This window comes from Papilio machaon, chromosome 29 (assembly GCF_912999745.1).
Source record: "Papilio machaon chromosome 29, ilPapMach1.1, whole genome shotgun sequence".
Classification (NCBI taxonomy): domain Eukaryota; kingdom Metazoa; phylum Arthropoda; class Insecta; order Lepidoptera; family Papilionidae; genus Papilio; species Papilio machaon.
In genome coordinates, this window is record NC_060014.1 from 2,783,646 (window position 1) to 2,806,144 (window position 22,499).

General features: G+C 40.4%; 2 protein-coding genes across 2 annotated transcripts; one reads left to right on the top strand and one right to left on the bottom strand.

Annotated features, from left to right (window-relative positions):
* Nucleotides 1–792: 792 nt before the first annotated feature.
* Nucleotides 793–18,695, top strand: LOC106712596 (zinc finger protein 26-like; the record flags this gene model as incomplete). The annotated part of the gene is made up of 25 exons (XM_045685218.1): nt 793–930; nt 1,211–1,339; nt 1,468–1,657; nt 2,339–2,507; nt 2,690–2,747; nt 2,962–3,245; nt 9,776–9,893; nt 11,020–11,117; nt 11,244–11,376; nt 11,503–11,592; nt 11,664–11,753; nt 11,825–11,914; nt 11,986–12,075; nt 12,147–12,236; nt 12,308–12,397; nt 12,469–12,558; nt 12,630–12,719; nt 12,952–13,041; nt 13,092–13,319; nt 13,665–13,783; nt 14,594–14,704; nt 15,542–15,745; nt 16,224–16,335; nt 17,379–17,486; nt 18,457–18,695. Coding segments are annotated over 25 exons (3,201 nt in total), but the record flags the coding sequence as incomplete, so codon positions are not given.
* A 113-nt stretch (nt 18,696–18,808) lies between these two features.
* Nucleotides 18,809–22,045, bottom strand: LOC106711937 (probable galactose-1-phosphate uridylyltransferase). Its single transcript, XM_014504363.2, has 8 exons — nt 21,955–22,045; nt 21,549–21,712; nt 21,245–21,372; nt 20,985–21,062; nt 19,912–20,064; nt 19,660–19,735; nt 19,364–19,583; nt 18,809–19,040 (listed from the first exon to the last, which is right to left on the bottom strand). The coding sequence occupies exons 1-8, from the start codon at nt 21,974–21,976 to the stop codon at nt 18,826–18,828; spliced, it is 1,056 nt and encodes a 351-aa protein (XP_014359849.2). The 5' UTR covers nt 21,977–22,045; the 3' UTR covers nt 18,809–18,825.
* Between the last annotated feature and the right edge of the window lie 454 nt (nt 22,046–22,499).

Here is a 22,499-nt window from a genome sequence, read left to right on the forward strand (position 1 = left end):
TTTTTTAATATAAGGGAGATTTTAGAAAAGTAATTATATTTTTTCTCTTGGTTTAAAAGTCCATTTTTTGTTTAAATTAAATCACAAAAGCGAAGTAGATAGAACTTTTCCTTTAAATTAAGGTTTGATTTTTTTTTAATAGCAACACTTAAGTACTACTCAAATCCAATAACGAAAGACCTGCGTTTGGCGACATAATCCATGAACAGTGCACCAAAAATATTGTATAATACAAAAAGTATTTCATAACATATTCGATAGACATTTTTATTAACTGCTTGTACTTTCTTCCATACTGAAGTAAAAAAATGAACTATTAAACAAATAAAATATCAACAACGTACAATTGGTTTACTGACAAAAGTATACGACTTCAACTAGGTTTTGGCCTCAATTCCATCTGCGTGGAATTAAAAAAACTTAATAAGTAGCCTTAACCCTTATTATTAGCCTAGTTCTTCCAGAACATGTTATATATCTGTCAAATTTCAGTAAGATCCGTTGAGCAATTCCGGAAATTACTTCTAACATCTATCCATCCATCTAAACTTTCGCATTTAAAATATTAGTAAGATAGACCTTGAACATACAAATTACAAACTTTTGTTGTTCATTGTTCCAATGTCAATTGTGCGGGTAGGCGGGGGGCGCATTCCATTTTAGAGTGTCATGTTATAACTCACGGGTAGCCATTTTGTTGTGTCGTGGAATTAAATTTGAAACTTAATAAATAAACAGAGTCATCAAAAAGAAATACTTGTTATGATTTAATAAATCAATGTTTAATATTTTTTGAAAATGAACGTCGATACAGTGAAACGTATAACATGCAATACATGTCTTAGTTCAGATCGTGAAATAACAATATTAGACAACAAATCAGATTTATATCAAATTTATCGACTGTTAATATCAGATTACGCTTGTGATGTAAGTATTGCAAATATATTTTCAATTTTTTTTTTTACAAAATTCAATGTAATCATAATTGCATTGGTTGCAAAAATACTTTACGCCTTATAGTCGATTAAAAAAAAGAATAATACCGATTTTTTTTTTCTTTATAAAGTCTAGGCAAAGGTACATTGGTGACACTAAAAATGTTTTACAGTCAATCATAATTTTTTTTAATACAAGATCTTATGAAAGAAATTTCTATTAAACTACAAATATTTGAAAATAGATTTATACTATAAATTTTTATTCCCAGTTGGATCCATTATCTGGACAGAGTCTAAAGGCGTGTTGGGAATGTATTGCTATATTGAAAAAATTCAATAAATTCAAACAACAAGTCCGAACAGCTCAGAAGCATCTTCAAGGAATCAGTGAATCTAAGGTAGTAAACATCTTGACATATTTTATTGTGTTAAATGAACATTTAATTTATAAGTATTTTTCTTCATCTGCATATAACAAAAAAACAAAAGTTGCCAGTTATAATTTTTATTAAATACTTTTTTTCAGGATACAAACCTTGCATTATTTTCTCAGCCTCTATCATCTCTGCAGATATTAATTAAGATAGGATATGACAATGCCTATGTTGAACAACCTACAATGCAAACAGAATGTTCACAAGACATTACCACATTAGAGATAGTAAAGAATGAACCAGAAGATATTGAGAAAGATACAGAACATGAAGAGATAGGTAGTAAGTGACAAAATGAAAAATTATAAAAAAACCTGAATGACCCTCAGGGGAAGAATATGATTCTAATGACAGATGTCAGTATATTAGATAATAGTTGTTTAGGCTACATAAGGTCCCAAAGATCCCTCCTGAGTCGGTTGATAATAAAATAATAATCCGTTTAGGGATTTTTTTTCTAATCTTACTTATAATCTTACTTTTTACTAATATTAAAATGCAAATGTTTAGATGGATATTTGTTAGAAGGTATCTCCAGAACGGCTCAACATATCTTGATAAAATTTTGCCCTGATGTAGAATGTAGCCTGAAAGAACACATAGCCTACTTAAGATCTTTTTTTATTCCCCACGGACGGAGTTGCGGGCAAGAAGTGGTCAATAAATAAAATTAAATAATATCTCTTTTTATGGTCTCGAGCTACAGATTTATTATAGAGTATGTATAATACATTTGCTTCCCAAACATATTTTTTCTTAATATTACTGGGTTCGGTGAGCTGATTAAGTTCTTCTACTTGTGTTCTCTCAACTTTATTTCCTAATATCAACCGATTGGTCTGTCAAGGACCACTTTCTGAATGTCATACTTAACAGTGGTGGGGGAATTGAGGTAGCCTTTATTAAGGCAGGCTTGTTTGTCACATACTAAAAAAAAAATCACTGATGTAAATAATTTCCTAGTTCCAGGCTTGATATTAGATGGTGAAACTTCAGTATCACATATTGAGGTTAAAATAGAACCTTTAGCAATGGAAATAGGACAGAATGATTATAATGAATCTGTAAAACCAGGTCCACACACATTTGGGTATGAATTCACTTTTTACACACACACAATCAACTCACTCCTGTAACCCAGTGGGGTAATCAAAGACCTCCATTTGGTGTGGCCAAATGAACTTTCGCAATCCACTTTTCAACATTTCGTGAGACGGAACGTGACGGGTGGTGAGTCGCGTCGCCGTCCTTTTTTCTCAGGAATTCACACATATGTGCGGGTTGCATCACGATGTTTTCCTTTACTTTTTAAAGGACCAATATCCTAACGGTTAAGGGTATGGCCAATCTTGCCATATCGACGCTGGAAAGCGTAAACGGTGTAACCCCGAAAGTATGAACTTTACAGGAGAGCCAAAAAATCATAACTCGTGAGCTGATACGCCTACAAGCATGCGGTATTTAGCAATGTTGTGTAGTTTGTGCTAACCTATAATAAAATCATTATCGTTTGATAATGGTTGAAATTATTAACGTGTGAAAAACATATTCGCGATTTCAAGGGTTACAGCGTTTATGCTTTCCAGCGTCGATATCTTGCCATTCGACTTTTGTCGGATAGTAAACTAATACAAGCGTCAATTTTATTCAGAATACCTACTAGAAATAGTAGTAATTTGACAAATGTCAATTACAGAACATCTAAAGAACATAATCAGACTAAATTACTGGACAATGTACTAATGGTAGAACCTAAACAAGCAACTATAGTTAAAGAGCAGAAAAAAAAGAAACGTGTTAAAAATAAATCAGATCTAAGATGTGGATATATAACTGAATATATGAATGAAGATGACATGCTGGCTTTTAGGTAAGATAGTGACACTGACAATTGCTGTCATCTTAGACACTTAGGCTGAAATTTATAGTCGGTACTCGGACTTAGCTCCGACTTGACTTAGGTTTATCTTATGGCAAACTCATCTAAGCCTTTGCTTAAAGTTATCTCAGATTCGAATTTATAGTCGTTCTGGGCTGAGATTTTGTCAGTGTTGCCAATTTAGCATATTTTATGCAAAATTAGGCAGATTTTTATTACGTTTAGCACATTTTTCTTCATTTAGCATATATCATTATTTTTATTACCATATTAACTTATATAGATATAAATGAAATTTAAAAATGAACATGATGCATTTTAGACGTATTCAAAAAATCACAAGGTAATCATTATATATTTTTTATAATAATTTAGTTCGGCATTCATAACAACGAGTATAGCAGATCCACTTTAATAGGCCACATTTAATACTTGGAGGACTTTTTAAAAAGATAGTATATTTAGGCATATTATAACAGGTCTTTAAGCACATTTTGAAGTAGTCGAGGTGGCAACAGTGATTTTGCTAAGCAAGAGAGTTTTACAAAGTTTCTATTCGCACAATATCTTCTTGGTACTTCTCAGTATTTAGAAAAAATATATTTAAAATACATGATCCATATATCATTTAACTTATTAATTTAATCGAATAGTTGCATTTATTTATAATTTGCTATCGAAATTATAAGCAAAACGACGAAATTAACATTTTTAAATTAACACTTTTGTAAAATTATGGTTAGGTATACGTTAGAACGGAACGAGATAATTTGACTTGACAAAGTAAATGACAACGTCAAACCCATAACAACAAAATAAAATAGATTTTGTTATTGTTGAGGTTAATATCTTTTCTATCATATTATGCATTTGTGCCGTACACGACGGGTTCGGGTCCCGCGGCACAACCTGCCTTAAACTACGTATCACAAGGCCTGGCGTAAATATTGTAATTATATGAACTGGCACTCACCTACTCGATGCCCCGTTCACCGCCTGCAGGTGCCTGGTCACTCTGTCGGTGTCAGTCGAGTCAAATAAGTCACAGTCATACAGTCTAAAGGCGCCAGCAATGCTGCACTCCTGATGCACCCGATGCACCGCTTCCCGTAAGCGCCCTATAGACGCGTCCTTTATCGAACCGAACGCGGAACCGTTAACTTAGCGACCCTGTACGCTAAATTTAAGACACGTCCGATGAGCTATCCAACTGCCGACCACTTTTTATGCTGACTCGATGCGCTCTGTCGACTCACTCTTTCCCCGCACAAGCCCCCCGCAGGCCCCGCGCCCGTCCGTAGCGGAGAGGGATTTCCAACTACCCGCTTGTGCGGGAGAATAAAAATGAGTCGACCTACCAACATAAAACCCGTAAAGGTCAACCGCGAAATTCAAACAATGACGAACTATAGTACATCTGTACCGAACAGTCCCCCGCCCCAGCCAGACGATATCTGGCTGCGTCTAAAACCGTAATTCGAAACCCAAAATTAAACGAGCTGGGGGAGAGTTGCCACTGCTCGCTTTACCACCAAGTGGCCTAATAAAATCTATGTAACCATCCAATTCGCTTTACCTGTTCCGCGAATAAATTCGTAATCCGTACCCGGTCGATCCGCGACCGTAAATGTTCCACCGACCGTATTTAAACAATGCATCCCTATGAACCCGAGTCCAAAACCGCGCGCGTGGTTACCTATTTACTCCGAAGAGAACCGACGCGAACCTGAGCGGTGGACAGTGAAACCGTACTAAGCGATGAGATGCATTGCGATGGAAAAGTGGAACGAATTATCGTTCCTGCGAAGATTTATTTATATGTGGTGTGGAGGAAGGGCGATCCTGATCACTTATCACCTGATGATCCGATCGACACGGTCGGCGACGCTCCAACCGAGGCCAGTCCAAGAAGTGGAGTGGCGAGCGAGCGCCGGCCGCACCAGGCTCCTTTGCCGCAGCTTGAGGGGCGCTACAAGAATCACGCGGCCCCCCGCCCGTGCTCACTGGTGAACCCTGAACACGTTGCCGTTCGTGGTGTGCCCTAAGCCGTGGTGGAGACCTAACATCACGGCGACCTGATGTCCGCTGCATAGCTCCAGACCACTGTTCCCCCGCATTTTTACTACGAACAGAGGAAGTTACAAGTCCCTGAGTGGTTGGCGAGTGCGAGCCGTTGCGGTTTCCACAAAGCAGGAGATGATGCCTACCTCCACACTGACCGCACGCACGAGTTGACTGGCAGTGCGAGACAAGGTGGTTCCCCAAGCAGCAATAACACCAAAACCGTTGGCGAGCAATACCGCGCCGAGCTTGCCAACGTAGTTCCCGGAACTTGGGGCAACCCGTAACACCGTGTCCTGTATCCCGACAATAACTGCAGTGAATATCCTGTGCCTGCCGTACAGCTGCGTTAAACATCCGTGGCCTATTACGCGCCCAAACCGGTGGACGGTGTTCGTTACCCGCGGGCCTCGCTCTAGGAGCAACTACGGGAGGCCCCGAAGGGGGAGGGGGAACATTCTCCGATCGACGACACTCATCCTCCAGGAATAAAATTAGGTTGTCAAAGCTGGGAAGATGAGTGGCGGAGTCCCCGCCGTATTCCAGTTCAAATCTATGTTGTAAATCGTATGGTAATTTGGAAAGAATTATATGTAATAATAAAAACGACCACGTGGACACAGGTAAATCCAAACCCCTGAGACCGTTGACCGCTATTAACAACGGGTTAAGAAGCCGTGTGCGCAACGACTGCGTAACCAAAATCCTAGGTAGGCCTAGAATAGCAGCAACATGACTATCTGCTAATCGCCGAACATTCTGGTACCTACGATTGAGTAAGTCCCGGGCGATATCATAATTACCGTCAACAAGACCTAAATGTTGGACAAGGCCCTTGGCCTCTCCCGTTAACGACGCCAACAAATAGGCAAGCTTCTGAGCAGGGGTCAAATCCCTACGACTGTGAACAATGCTTTCAAATAAATTATTAAATGCGACCCACTGATCCAAGTCACCGTTAAATTGTGGCAAATCGAGCAGCGGCAATCTACTCATGAGCGCTGGTGACGCCTCAGACTCCGCAGTAACGCGCGCGTCAGCAGCGCTTGACCCCTTAAGGCAACCAACAGCCTGAATAATTTGATCAGCCAGGTCGTCGGCCTGATCAATGTCAGCATTAATCTTCGCCATGGCATCCGCTTCTAAACCTAACTCTAGAATGCCACGGTACGCCGCATATAGATCCGCCATTTGATCGTCTAGAACCTGATATCTAGCCATAAGGGCTTGCGCACGGTCCGGCCTAGAAATATTCAAAACCGCTGAACCGAGCCATCTCAGCACACCTGTTATCCTAGCGGTATATTTGCCGGCCATAATTAATAAAGTTCAAAATTTTATAAATAAATAAAAATGAAGGTAGAAAATTATCGACGCTTCCAGAAACCGCTTACTACAAATGGTCGATAAAGGAAAAAAAAAAAAATCTAAATGGTGGGTAGATAATACTCGCCTTAACCAAATGTATGAAACCCGTTACAAAGAATTACCTAATAAAAAAAAACAAAAAAAAAACAACCGTAATGAAAACCGACCAACTTAAATTATCGACGGTAACATAAAAACTACCAAACGAAAAAAAAAAATACTAAATTAAATTATTAACCGTAATATAAAAAAAAAAAACAAATTAAAAAATCACCAAATTATATTATGCACCGTAACATAAACTACAAAAAAAAAACCGATGCGTAAAAAGCCCTAATTTAAATATACTAGAAAAAACCGTGAAATTACTCAATTAAATATTATGAAAGAACCCTAAATTAAATAATCTAAACTATAAGAAATCAACAAACGGAACCCTAATGGCCGATTAATATTACGTAGCAATCGTACAATAAAAAATGTAACGTAAACGACCCGATTAAAATCCGAATATTGTACGACGTAATATGTTATAATATTCTGTATTCCGTTGTATTCCGTTATATTCCGTTATATTCCGCGCGAGAAGGAAGTTACAATATTTCGCCAAGCAATGTAAATACGTACCCGAAAAACACGTAACCCGAATATAACCACGCGGTTATAACCTACGTGTTAACGTAACCACGCTCTGCTACCATCGAATTGTGCCGTACACGACGGGTTCGGGTCCCGCGGCACAACCTGCCTTAAACTACGTATCACAAGGCCTGGCGTAAATATTGTAATTATATGAACTGGCACTCACCTACTCGATGCCCCGTTCACCGCCTGCAGGTGCCTGGTCACTCTGTCGGTGTCAGTCGAGTCAAATAAGTCACAGTCATACAGTCTAAAGGCGCCAGCAATGCTGCACTCCTGATGCACCCGATGCACCGCTTCCCGTAAGCGCCCTATAGACGCGTCCTTTATCGAACCGAACGCGGAACCGTTAACTTAGCGACCCTGTACGCTAAATTTAAGACACGTCCGATGAGCTATCCAACTGCCGACCACTTTTTATGCTGACTCGATGCGCTCTGTCGACTCACTCTTTCCCCGCACAAGCCCCCCGCAGGCCCCGCGCCCGTCCGTAGCGGAGAGGGATTTCCAACTACCCGCTTGTGCGGGAGAATAAAAATGAGTCGACCTACCAACATAAAACCCGTAAAGGTCAACCGCGAAATTCAAACAATGACGAACTATAGTACATCTGTACCGAACAGCATTTCTTCTGGAATTTGCCTTATCTACCTGGACATATAAAGATTCCATCCTTTGATGTTTACCCTGGACCCGTATTCTTACGGACTTTCCATACTTTATCTTTCATTTGGATTTGGCTAACGAACTAACAAGGATTTTCGAATGGATTTTTGAGGATATTGTCTCGAATAGATAAAATTGACAAGCTTGGAACATCGCATCAACAGGTAAATATGATCTGTACCGGCAATAAGTAATACTATATTTATTTTTCTGTTAATAAAAATAATCATGTACTTTTACTTTAGAAGAAACCTTTTTCTTTGGTATTATTTTTTGTACTAATTTTCTTCTTTCTGTTGTAGACTGTTTGTGGATATTTTCCAGGCTTAAGCCAACCTACACTGTACGTCATCATAAATAAAGTTTCAAGAAAATTGAGTCAACTTCTACTGCAATTTATACGTTTCCCTATCTACCTACATACGCAAATTGGAATAATCGGGTAGCACTAACAACTTGCATGGCCTATTAATAAATATATTTCTTCTTAAATGTTCAGAATATGGTTTTTGTTTGTTTATTTTATTGTAGCAATCCATGTCGTAAGCAAAATTGAAATCCTTTGAAGGGAGAAAGAAGTATTTGTAAGAGTAGGTAGGTATAAAATCCTTGGAAACGGAATGGTCATCAGGTGAATCCAAAATATATGAAAAAGGTTCAAAGTACGCACATATTCCGAAACAGCCATAACAATGACAAATCCACATTGATATATTGCCAAATGCATATTAGTAAACTCCTTCGAAATCGTAGAACAGTGGTAAACACCAGCAACAACATCATTTACACGAATGGGTCGGCTCGCCCGGTGAAATACCACGACCACACAGAAGACAGGTGGAAATGGAAGTAACTCCTAGTTTCGTCTGATGAATGGGCGTGTCTGAGGCCTAAATTTAGTCCTCTTCATTATTCCACCCTTTTCTTACAAGGAAATGATGGGAAGGTGAAGCGGATTTGACGGAAGAGTGGACGCCTAGGAAGGGGAAATATACCCTTTCTGTCCCTCCATCGATTATATGTAGGCAACGTATCTGCAATTACGGATGCATATATTATACGAATTTAAAAGTACTCGAGAAACGTGTCAGATTTAGCTAAGTCAACGATTTTGGTGACTTAGCATTTGCTAAGCAAACGTCTAAGGTAAGCTTAGCATGTGATTATAAATTTCAAACTCGTAAGATAAGTCTAAGCAAAGTCCGAGTACCGACTATAAATTTCAGCCTTAGGGCTCATTTAGACATAATCCGGAATCATACGAGTAACGTTCGGCTATCGCTTCAGAGTGAGATAAACGTATGGGAAATACATAAGTTTGTCTCTCTCTTAAGCGACTGGCGAGGTCTTCGTACTATTTCGAATTATTTCTAAACGAACCTTTATTGCTGTATAGTGTCTTTGTGTCCCCTTTAAATGACACTTCTTGCTATTGTAATCTTACTAATATTATAAATGCGAAAGTTTAGATGGATGGATGTTTGAATCTCAAGAACAGCTCAACGGAAGTCGATAAAATTTGGCATATCTCTAGAACATCGTATGGATGAATACATAGGATATTTTTATGTTTTTTGTTTTGAATTCCGCGCGGTCGGAGTCGCGGGCGAGAGCTAGTTTTTATACTATAAGTAGTACTATTAGTACTTATAGTTGCTAATAAGCTTCTCCAATCATCAAATCGAGTTGCCATATAATATGCAACTTTATTTGATGCAAATGCAGGACATAAAAAAACAAAATGTTTATTACAGACTGCTTTAAATTGATTTAATTACATTCAGGGAGGAAGCAAAGAAGAAAATTTACTACTCTGAAGCTGCATACAAGTGTGAAAATTGTATCCTTGGATTCTATACGAAGAATCATTTAGAGGAACATTACGAATGTGCACATAAACCTGTAAGTCACTTGTAGATGACATTAATTGCTAAACTCTAATACACAACTTGTTCATTTGTCAATAATTTTAACATTACAGCATTTGTTGAACTTTAAATCAATTCAACATTACATAATTCGTCAAACTTTTTAATTTAGAAATTACAGAAATTGTCAGACTGTAAGTTATTTGAAGGTTTCATCGTTAGACAAACATTGTCATTTGATAATTACATAATATGTAAAACTGGAAGTCACCGACACACTTACCACTACTATCGATACGTGCAGGGCACCAACTTGCGTCACACTTAGGGCCACTACTTGCGGTACATGCAGGGCCTCTACTTGCGGCAAAATGAAGGCTATTACTTGCGGCACATGCAGGGCCACTACTTGCGGCACACTTAAGGCCACTACTTGCGGCACATGCAGGGCCACTACTTGCGGCACCCTTAAGACCACTACTTGCGGCACATGCTGGGCCACTACTTACGGCACACTTAAGGCCACTACTTGCGGCACATGCAGGGCCACTACTTACGGCACACTTAAGGCCACTACTTGCGGCACATGCAGGGCCACTACTTACGGCACACTTAAGGCCACTACTTGCGGCACATGCAGGGCCACTACTTACGGCACACTTAAGGCCACTACTTGCGGCACATGCAGGGCCACTACTTACGGCACACTTAAGGCCACTACTTGCGGCACATGCTGGGCCACTACTTACGGCACACTTAAGGCCACTACTTGCGGCACATGCAGGGCCACTACTTACGGCACACTCAAGGCCACTACTTGCGGCACATGCAGGGCCACTACTTACGGCACACTCAAGGCCACTACTTGCGGCACATGCAGGGCCACTACTTACGGCACACTTAAGGCCACTACTGCGGCACATGCAGGGCCACTACTTACGGCACACTTAAGGCCACTACTTGCGGCACATGCAGGGCCACTACTTACGGCACACTTAAGGCCACTACTTGCGGCACATGCAGGGCCACTACTTACGGCACACTTAAGGCCACTACTTGCGGCACATGTAGGGCCACTACGTGCGGCACGTGTGCCTGTGACGTCACAGTAGTTGCGTGGCTTAGCACAGCTGAGATAGTTCCCCCGTCGCGTCGCGCAGAGGGAGGGCACCGCGCCGTGCAAGGTGTGCTACTCGTACGTGGAGGAGGGGCGCGTGTCGCAGCACATGCAGGGCCACTACGTGCGGCACGTGTGCCTGTGACGTCACAGTAGTTGCGTGGCTTAGCACAGCTGAGATAGTTCCCCCGTCGCGTCGCGCAGAGGGAGGGCACCGCGCCGTGCAAGGTGTGCTACTCGTACGTGGAGGAGGGGCGCGTGTCGCAGCACATGCAGGGCCACTACGTGCGGCACGTGTGCCTGTGACGTCACAGTAGTTGCGTGGCTTAGCACAGCTGAGATAGTTCCCCCGTCGCGTCGCGCAGAGGGAGGGCACCGCGCCGTGCAAGGTGTGCTACTCGTACGTGGAGGAGGGGCGCGTGTCGCAGCACATGCAGGGCCACTACGTGCGGCACGTGTGCCTGTGACGTCACAGTAGTTGCGTGGCTTAGCACAGCTGAGATAGTTCCCCCGTCGCGTCGCGCAGAGGGAGGGCACCGCGCCGTGCAAGGTGTGCTACTCGTACGTGGAGGAGGGGCGCGTGTCGCAGCACATGCAGGGCCACTACGTGCGGCACGTGTGCCTGTGACGTCACAGTAGTTGCGTGGCTTAGCACAGCTGAGATAGTTCCCCCGTCGCGTCGCGCAGAGGGAGGGCACCGCGCCGTGCAAGGTGTGCTACTCGTACGTGGAGGAGGGGCGCGTGTCGCAGCACATGCAGGGCCACTACGTGCGGCACGTGTGCCTGTGACGTCACAGTAGTTGCGTGGCTTAGCACAGCTGAGATAGTTCCCCCGTCGCGTCGCGCAGAGGGAGGGCACCGCGCCGTGCAAGGTGTGCTACTCGTACGTGGAGGAGGGGCGCGTGTCGCAGCACATGCAGGGCCACTACGTGCGGCACGTGTGCCTGTGACGTCACAGTAGTTGCGTGGCTTAGCACAGCTGAGATAGTTCCCCCGTCGCGTCGCGCAGAGGGAGGGCACCGCGCCGTGCAAGGTGTGCTACTCGTACGTGGAGGAGGGGCGCGTGTCGCAGCACATGCAGGGCCACTACGTGCGGCACGTGTGCCTGTGACGTCACAGTAGTTGCGTGGCTTAGCACAGCTGAGATAGTTCCCCCGTCGCGTCGCGCAGAGGGAGGGCACCGCGCCGTGCAAGGTGTGCTACTCGTACGTGGAGGAGGGGCGCGTGTCGCAGCACATGCAGGGCCACTACGTGCGGCACGTGTGCCTGTGACGTCACAGTAGTTGCGTGGCTTAGCACAGCTGAGATAGTTCCCCCGTCGCGTCGCGCAGAGGGAGGGCACCGCGCCGTGCAAGGTGTGCTACTCGTACGTGGAGGAGGGGCGCGTGTCGCAGCACATGCAGGGCCACTACGTGCGGCACGTGTGCCTGTGACGTCACAGTAGTTGCGTGGCTTAGCACAGCTGAGATAGTTCCCCCGTCGCGTCGCGCAGAGGGAGGGCACCGCGCCGTGCAAGGTGTGCTACTCGTACGTGGAGGAGGGGCGCGTGTCGCAGCACATGCAGGGCCACTACGTGCGGCACGTGTGCCTGTGACGTCACAGTAGTTGCGTGGCTTAGCACAGCTGAGATAGTTCCCCCGTCGCGTCGCGCAGAGGGAGGGCACCGCGCCGTGCAAGGTGTGCTACTCGTACGTGGAGGAGGGGCGCGTGTCGCAGCACATGCAGGGCCACTACGTGCGGCACGTGTGCCTGTGACGTCACAGTAGTTGCGTGGCTTAGCACAGCTGAGATAGTTCCCCCGTCGCGTCGCGCAGAGGGAGGGCACCGCGCCGTGCAAGGTGTGCTACTCGTACGTGGAGGAGGGGCGCGTGTGGCAGCACATGCAGGGCCACTACGTGCGGCACGTGTGCCTGTGACGTCACAGTAGTTGCGTGGCTTAGCACAGCTGAGATAGTTCCCCCGTCGCGTCGCGCAGAGGGAGGGCACCGCGCCGTGCAAGGTGTGCTACTCGTACGTGGAGGAGGGGCGCGTGTCGCAGCACATGCAGGGCCACTACGTGCGGCACGTGTGCCTGTGACGTCACAGTAGTTGCGTGGCTTAGCACAGCTGAGATAGTTCCCCCGTCGCGTCGCGCAGAGGGAGGGCACCGCGCCGTGCAAGGTGTGCTACTCGTACGTGGAGGAGGGGCGCGTGTCGCAGCACATGCAGGGCCACTACGTGCGGCACGTGTGCCGGCTCTGCGGACACGCCGAGGCGACCGTGCGTTGCGCACAGCTGCACGCACAGACACATGTAGAAACCGACATTGACGCCACTCCTGTCAAGATTCGACCAATGAGAATGGTGAGTGAACATTTTAATCGGCGCGTTTTGACAGTAACTTTCGATCGGTGTCTGTACATGATAAGTATATTAAAAAAGACTTATCATAGGTTGTTAATTTGTTGTATGTTTGTCATGTAGTCTGTAAGTTTGTGCTCGATAAGCACAGAAACGACTTTACCGCTATTGATGCGGTTTTCACTAATCTATTGTGTTAAGCTTCACTTAATATCTTGTGTTAGTTTCATCACAATCATTGTATAAACTATTTTAATAAGCTTATTAACTGTCAAAATGAGCCTGATGTTAATTATTGTTTAATGTTAAACAAAACTGACGAATACAAAATATTAATTTCCGTTGTAGCGCAGAAAGAAACAGAACAAAGAAGTACAACAAGTCAATGAAGAGGCTAAAATGATAAGAAAACTATTGTCAAAGACAAAATCTGGCTACAAATGTCTCTACTGTGACATGCACTTTGAGTAAGTATATTATTTGTCTTCTCAAAAATAATTCTCAATTGCACTTCGGACGGAACTCGACATTTTCACTGACCGTGTAACGGAACTAGAATACTTCGGACGGAACTCGACATTTTCTCTGACCGTGTAACGGAACTAGAATACTTCGGACGGAACTCGACATTTTCTCTGACCGTGTAACGGAACTAGAATACTTCGGACGGAACTCGACATATTCTCTGACCGTGTAACGGAACTAGAATACTTCGGACGGAACTCGACATTTTTACTGACCGTGTAACGGAACTAGAATACTTCGGACGGAACTCGACATTTTCACTGACCGTGTAACGGAACTAGAATACTTCGGACGGAACTCGACATTTTCACTGACCGTGTAACGGAACTAGAATACTTCGGACGGAACTCGACATTTTTACTGACTGTGAACCAGAACTAGGATACTTCGGACGGAACTCGAGATTTTTACTGACCGTATAACGGAACTAGAAATACTTCGGACGGAACTCGACATTTTCACTGACCGTGTAACGGAACTAGGATACTTCGGACGGAACTCGACATTTTCTCTGACCGTGTAACGGAACTAGAATATTTCGGACGGAACTCGACATTTTTACTGACTGTGAACCAGAACTAGGATACTTCGGACGGAACTCGAGATTTTTACTGACCGTATAACGGAACTAGAAATACTTCGGACGGAACTCGACATTCTCACCGACCGTGAAATGGCACTTGAATCTTTTTTTAGCCGAAGTGTAGTTAACACTTCGGCTGTTCCAATATTTATTACAATATATTTTTCAGGCACACACGGTATCGTAAATCTCACATGGACAGATATCACAGAGAGCGTCTTCAGTGTGACCATTGTCAGAAGAAATTCGTTAACAGAACCACATTGATAGGACATTTAAGGTATACTCTAGTAATAGTCGAATGTTAGAAAAAATGTATTTTGCTGGATTGCTTAGACTTAGTTAATCTACAGTTTACAAGAGGCCTTATTTTAGTACTCTTCACCTTCTCACCTTTTCTTGTAAAGGAAAGGATAGGAATGGGATGTTGATTTGTCGGATGAGGGGACGCATAGGAAGGGGAAATATTTTTTTTGTGCGTCCCCTCCTCCTTCGATTAAAGATAGGCAACGCATCAACATCTGCGGATGTGTATAGATAGCGGTCACTTCGCTATTTCACACTTTGAATCAGGTAGTTCCTTGTTCGATTTCCACCTTAAGATACAAAAAAAACTCTCTATAAAACTATTTTCAAATTGTTAAATGATTGTAAATCCTTAATTAATTAAGAAACGGCTTAACTCACGTTTGATCGTCCGGTGACGGCACCGACTAGTTTAGTTAAACAATTTGATTGTAAATCCTGTGCATTCCGACGTATGTATATGTATATACATATATATGTATGTCAATTTATATGTATGTCAAATCCGTTGTGACGATTGAACCGATTTTGACCAGTGAGATGTCATTCTTTTTCTTCCGTTCAATGTCATGTCAGTCAGTTCGTTTTTTTTTAAAGTATAGTATTGGGAGTGTATAGTATTGGAGTAATTGGGAGACTAGTAAAATAAAACAACATCTTATGAATGCATATTAACAACTCTCATTATTTATATGCCACATAAAGTATTAAATTAATTTAAAATATAGTTAAGAGTCGTTTGGCCAAAAGGAACTACGCTGTTTCGCCAATAAAAACTATAATGTTACGAAGCAACTAATCTTCCATTCAGGTTACACGAAGGTCCCTTACCACGTCAGGAATGTACAATCTGTCACAAAATGGTACGAGTCTTACAATTTAAATATCACTTACAAAGACATGAGAACAAACAAACATACGAATGTAAGGATTGTAATAAAGTTTTCTCAACTTTAATGACTTATCAAGGACATTTGAAGTATTCTAGGGCTCATGCATCGGATCAAATACTCAAGTAAGTGACATAAAGAGACTATTGTATTAATATTGTAAAGAGGAAAGATGTAGTTTTTTATGTAACAAATAAACTAAAAAACTACTGAACTGATTTCAAAAATTCTTTCACCATTAGAAAGCTACATTATCACTGAGTGATATAGAACTATTATTAATTTCATGCGAACGAAGTCAAGATGTCCACAACGTAAAAGAAAATCACACTAAGGTTTTGTTTAAGTAACCTTTTAAATGAATCTTGACTTTGGCATTTCATATACTTAATTTATACTTAGAGTAATTATTGTTATATGTTTTTTTAATTAAATTCAAATTTTACAAATTATAAAAGTGCCAACATTAAAAAAAAAATAATCATTTTATTTTCATATTGAATTCGGTCACGCAACTGGATCAATTATTTTTCGATGATTTCCCTTTGAAAAATAATTAGAAATAAAAAAAATTACATAAAAAAAACAAATATATCCTCCCAGGTTTTCCTGTCCTACTTGTAATAAGGGTTATCCCACACAAGAGGCGATGCAGGATCATTTCAACTACCAACATTTAGGCAAAACATCGCATAAATGTCCTATCTGTGATAAGGTAATATTTATATTTATTATTTCAATAGAAATGACAAATTATAACAAACTTGTCTAAACAATTTTATATTTATAAGTCTGTAAACAGATTTATTGCAAACAAACATTGAAATTTGATAAAATAAATCTCCCTTACTAATATTATAAATGCGAATGTTAAGATGGATGTTTGTTTGAAGGTATCTCTAAAAGGTCTTAACGGATCTTGATGAAATTTGTCACAGATGTAGAACATAGTCTGGAAGAACATATAGTCTATTAATTAAGTTTTCAGACGGAGTCGCGGGCGACAGCTAGTAGATAAAAAATGCCGTCAGTCAATCATCATCAACTTGCCTTTATCCCTATGTAGGGTAGGCACAGTATATACTTCCTCCATACATCTCTATCAGCTGTCATATCTGAATTTAGCCCCTTCTTATGTATATCCTCTTTCACACAATCCATCCATACATTCTTTGGTCTTTCTTTACCTTTGTTTCCATGATCATTATCTCTTCGTATAACATGTTCAAACCACGCTAATCTGCTTAATTTGTGAGAGCGTTGGTGGCTCAGAGGTTAAGCACTTGACTTGCAATCTGCATGTCCTGGGTTCGAATCCCGCCATGTATCAATGTGCTTTTCTATTTACATATGTACATTTATCTGATGTTCTTACTGTGAAGTAAAACATTGTGATGCTGCACATATCTGAGAAGAAATTCAATGATATGTGTGAAGTCACTACACTTGACTGTGGTTGACTATGACATAGTCATCTCTTACTTAGGGTAGGCTCCGAGACCCTCAATGGGGACTTATAGTGAGCTGATGATGATAATCTGCTTAATTTATCCATGACTGGGGCTTAAAGTAACACTATACATCCATGTTGGTATGCATCTCAGCCACATTTGAAACATTGATGGCTTAATTCAGATCAGTAAGACAGGTTTTAAGATTGACTCTTAGATCTTCTACTAGGATCTCTTACTAGGAGTATTTTTAATACATTTCTGTGTAAACTATCCTAACTATTTTTTTAATTCTAAATATTACCAGCCCATAGCATCTAAGGCGTATATAGAAAGGCATTTAATGAGGGTACACGGAGAAAAGAAGGAGAAACCAAAGAACCACGTCTGTCAGCAATGCGGGAAGGGATTCACTGTGAGTATACATTGCTTGGTTAGTACGTGTGATAATATATTTGAACTATATAAAACACGCAATGTAACGAGTAAACTAAAGTTTTTTTTTGTATACATTGCTACTTTTACGGGTTTACTAAGATGTTGTTATAATTCAAAAGCACCAATGTATGACACGAAGGAATTTTGATGACATTAAAAAATAGCATATATATTTTTTTGGAACAATTCCAGATTAGCTTGAAAAAGCTTGTTTAAATGTTCATTCACACAGACCGGTGTGGAGCATGTAAATTTTTTATAGCAAATAAAATTGATCTTTATTAGTTCGAAACAAGGTTTAATTTTACTTGGCATGTTTTTTTTATCAATAGAAAGCTTAAAAAACACTTGTAATGTTAAATTAAAACTTGTTTCAAGTATAAAGTGAATTTTTTTCACTATAAAAACCTCTGGTATCCTCTCCGGCCTGTGTCAATGGACGCTTAAGATATTGTTCATGACAATAGTCGAATGTCGGTATTCGAACCCACGACCGCTAACATCAGTAGTCCGTACTATTAACCACTAGACTATTGGCACTTCAATTTAATTAAAAATACTTTAGTGTGATATTTTTATAAGCAAAAAATTACAAGATTTTATTTCAAGTTTAATATGTCCCGATGTTTATCATCAAATTTTACAAATTAAAGATCCACTTCCCGTTTACTGATTGATGTGAAATTTTGTATACATGTGTAAATTGTGTGATAATACAATATTATGATGATAAGGTGATGATCTGATGATGGAACTGGAAGGTGGTCATAGGAACTTCGCTATGAAATCACACAAACTCATCGAGTTTGGGCTCATTTGAATCGTCTTAACGAATAGTTTGTCTTTTTTTAATTCTCAGTTCTTTTATTTAAGGAAAACAAAATAAAAGCTTGTTTTTTTCTTTTGGTTTTAATTTCAATATGTCGTTGTAACCGGTTTATTTTCAGGACAAAAGATCATTAACTCAACACGAAGTTATCCATTCAGGTGACAGACCTCTGTCATGTAATATATGTAAGCAGACATTCAAACAGAAAGCCACCTTATATACACATAGAAAGAGAGTACATAATGTAACGCCGGCTAAAAAAGTTGTGGAATTTATAAATGATGGAACAAAATTAGAAGAATCTAGTTGAAATGGTCAAAATGTTACCGATCTATTGTGAATTTCGACAGTTTGGAATCGGTCTTTATTATTTAGGAAATCATGAAATAGTCACCGAGATTTTAGACATTTTAAAACTTAGGGTTGTTGAAATTTGTTATGAGAAACTTTAAGTAAAGAACGTATTAAAAAAACAACCGAAAATGTTTTAATTTTTTTTATTCTTATAATGCAAGTTACTACATTCTCTCAATTTAGCCGCTGCTTGTTCCGGTGTTAGATCTCTCTGAGGCTGAGCCAACATTTCATAGCCCACCATGAACTTCTTCACGCTAGCGGAACGCAATAAAGGAGGTAGGTAGAGAGCATGCAGTAACCAATGTGGTGAGTCTCCAGGGGTTGAAGATGGTCCTGTGGGTGCGCCTGAAATGGGGATGATTTTTTTAAACGTGATTTTTTTTAAAGGTTGTGAAAAACCAATCTACTATAGATTATTGATGGAACTTTCTCTTTTACTGTCATATTTCAGTTTTTATTTTGGATGAATATAAAAAATAAATTCTTAATTGTTGTTAGTGACGTCAGTAGTATGCAGTTAAGTTTTCTTGGGCGTTTAGTATTTGATTTAATGTTATTCCCACTAGGTTCAGGTTGGTGAACAAGGACTCGATTGTATCGCCCTCAATATATTAGATTTTTTTAATATCTAATAAAGGTCTTTAAATTTATATTGTTTCTCCACTTACCATGCCATCCCATACTATAAGGAAAGTTGCATTGAAACAGATTATCGTATTTTGTAGTCAGTTGCTTCATGATATCAGCTAATCCTCTCTTCTGTTCTGTATTCAAGTCTGTCATCCTCTGCGGGCTATTCTTCAGTGGTAATACCATAGTTTCGTAAGGCCAAGCCGCCCAGTATGGTACTAGTGCTATCCATTCCGAATTTTGTATCACAATACGTTCCTGGAATTGAAAGAGAAAGATTCACTGCAGTGGAAAACCGCAGTTGATGGTTTAAAAAAATCAACAGCATATTTACCTTTTGTTCCAATTCCTTCTCGACGTATTCCACTAACATTGACTTTCCATATTTTTTATAATATTCCAATTGACATCTGAAAATTATGAATACACGAAATCGTTTTCTGTTAAAAGCATTTTTCTGAGCAGTAGTTTTGAGTTTTGAGCACTAAATTATTTTACAACTTTATTTAAACTCATAAACTACTAATTAATAAAAATGTCTGAGCAAAGCTTCTGGTTTTCAATATTTTAAATAAAAAAAAATCACCTATCCTTAACCCTTGGTTCATTGGGTAGAAAACTGGAAGCCCAGATCTGGCAGTGTGGATGAGGATTGGAGCAACCCATAACCGCACCCTTGTTCTCAAACACCTGAACCCATGTGTAGCGACGACCCAGCTCCGTCACTTGTGATATCCATCTGTGATAGATGATAAGGTAAGAAACAGAGGAATCCATCACTACAAATAACTCGTCATTTCACGTTCGATGTAAAATATGCTAAGTAAATATGGCGTTGCGGATGTCCATGGGCGTCGGATCAAATAATTCTCGGTCCGTTGCTCGTTTGCCCCCTTCTCCTATAAAAAAAAAAGTAAACACCGACTAGGCAAATCAAAAACGAGCGACGTTCATGATTTGACGGTTACATATCAATTGTATCCTTGTAAGAGAATTCTGTAGGTATAGCTGTGGCAAGGCAAGACAGTATTTTAGTGTAAATAATACTGCAAAACACACCAAGGTTGTAAATGTTAGTAAAAATGTGATTTACGAGTAAATGGCGAAGCCAGCGCTGCCCATAGACATCAGCAACTGCAGATGCATTGCCTACCTTTGATCAACGGAGAAGAGGACGCACAGAAAGTGACCATTCCTCGTCCTATGCGTCCCCTCTTCCCCTTCCCATCCTATCAAAAAAAACTTGAGAGGTGTGTTGGGACACCCGGATGGAACGAAGTTCCTTTGGATTAATTAGTGAAGGAACCAATGTTTATTCTATGAATAAAAAACTTAAATCTTCACAAGAAGTACATTCTATTTCTATGAATTTTCGTTATATATTGTCACGTCGTTGCCATGGTTACTATAGCAAAAAGTGTCGTGACAACTTTTCGTAAGAATTTTTTCCGTCTAGCCCCCTTTCACAACACGCGATAAGGAACTTCGTTCCAATAAAAAAAAGGACTTCTCGCCTGTCATCTGTGTGGTCGTAGTATTTCACCAGGCGAGCAGCACATTCGTTCAACAGATGTTAAGTTACTAAAAATCTCTTCTTAAGTAATAATAAAGTTCTCTTCAGCAATCAGGTACCTAAAGTATAAAATAATAATTACTTACTCCTCTATAACAGCCAGTATTTCCTCTAGAGACATAAGTGGTAATGTCATGGTAGAGTCTGGATGGAAACACATCACTCTGTAACACATTATCCAAAATTAGTAGCGATTCCTAATGATTTTCGAAGTGGATCCCCTGAAAAAGTCCCGGCGGAGATATACGATGGAGGGAAATTAATTTGTAGGATTACAAGTTGAAGAAATATTGCAACATTGGGTCGAACGAAAAGATAATCTATGTAATCCACGGTCTATATCTACCTGCATGTTCCCTTAGCAGGTCCCGCTTGGAATAAGGGATGTTCCGGTGGCGGTGGTTCTGGAACCTTCGGAAGTAGCGCGGGGAAGTCATTTGGGAACACATAAGTCGACGTGTAGTTTGGATTACGCTGGAATATTATAATTGGTCGTGTTATAACACCATTTCTTGACTAAAAAGATCAAAAATCTGACTGACTGCATTGAAGATCATGAATCGACTGACACAATTCGTCAAAAATAAGTTGGCATATCGAACAGAAGAGTCCTCTATGTGTTTACGTGCCAACTTAAATGCCATACTAACCTGTCCATTAGATCTGAAAGCACCAGCTCGTAAGGGATTGTTCATAACTGGTGGCGGTTCCTCAGTCGCCTGTTCTGTTTGTCCGCTCCAAGGTCGCTTGCACCGGTGAGGCGATACTAGGATCCATTCGTCTTTCAGTGGATTATAACGTACGTGCTGGTGCTCTGGATGACCAATGGAAACAAATTTTAGCGTTTAATATTAGAAAGTAAACATGAACGCATTAATAACGTTCGTTCAAAATTCCCGCCATTAGCAAATGTCACTTTGACATCGAAATTCACTTGAAATAATCACGTTAATTTAGTGAGTAAAATTTAAGTACAATATTACGTTAAATTATAATAATATAATAAATAATATTTAAGAGCTGACTTACTAATAATAAAATACAAATTTTACGTACCCGTTGGTTCAAATTGATCCATTTCAAAGATGAATAAAAAACGTCACGTCAGGACGAATCAGCCGACACGAGTGAAGTACAACATAAGACCATATCGATGACAGCTGTATTATGAGTTTAGTAGTGTTGTCTTTTTATTTATCGAATATTTTTTATTATTCCGAAATATGTAGTAAAAAATAAGACGTATATAACGTATATATATATTTCAACAAAATATCACTGTCCCTGCTAAAAATCCACTAGTGCAAGAATTTGTCGTTATGCTTCCAATTCTCAAATATAACGATATGCTTTTGTACCTATCGCCATTGATTTTATGGTATTTGTATGTCTTTAAAAAACGTTAAATAATTAATATGTACGAAAAACAGGACATTCCAATTATGAAAATATAATATAAAATAGTGTGTTGGCTTTTTTTTCAGTGTAAGTGATCTTTGTTACACAAATTTTAAGTTTTAAAAAAAATTACATTAATGAAATTATCGATATGTTTTAACACAACATCCCACCACTAAACTCATGTAACCATAAATTTGTTT

Coding starts and splice junctions, on each gene's coding strand:
- LOC106711937 (XM_014504363.2), bottom strand. CDS start 21,976: ATGGATCAATTTGAACCAACGG. Junction 21,373..21,548: donor CTTTCAGATCTAATGGACAG/GTTAGTATGGCA, acceptor ATAATATTCCAG/CGTAATCCAAACTACACGTC. Junction 19,584..19,659: donor AGAAGGAATTGGAACAAAAG/GTAAATATGCTG, acceptor TTTCAATTCCAG/GAACGTATTGTGATACAAAA.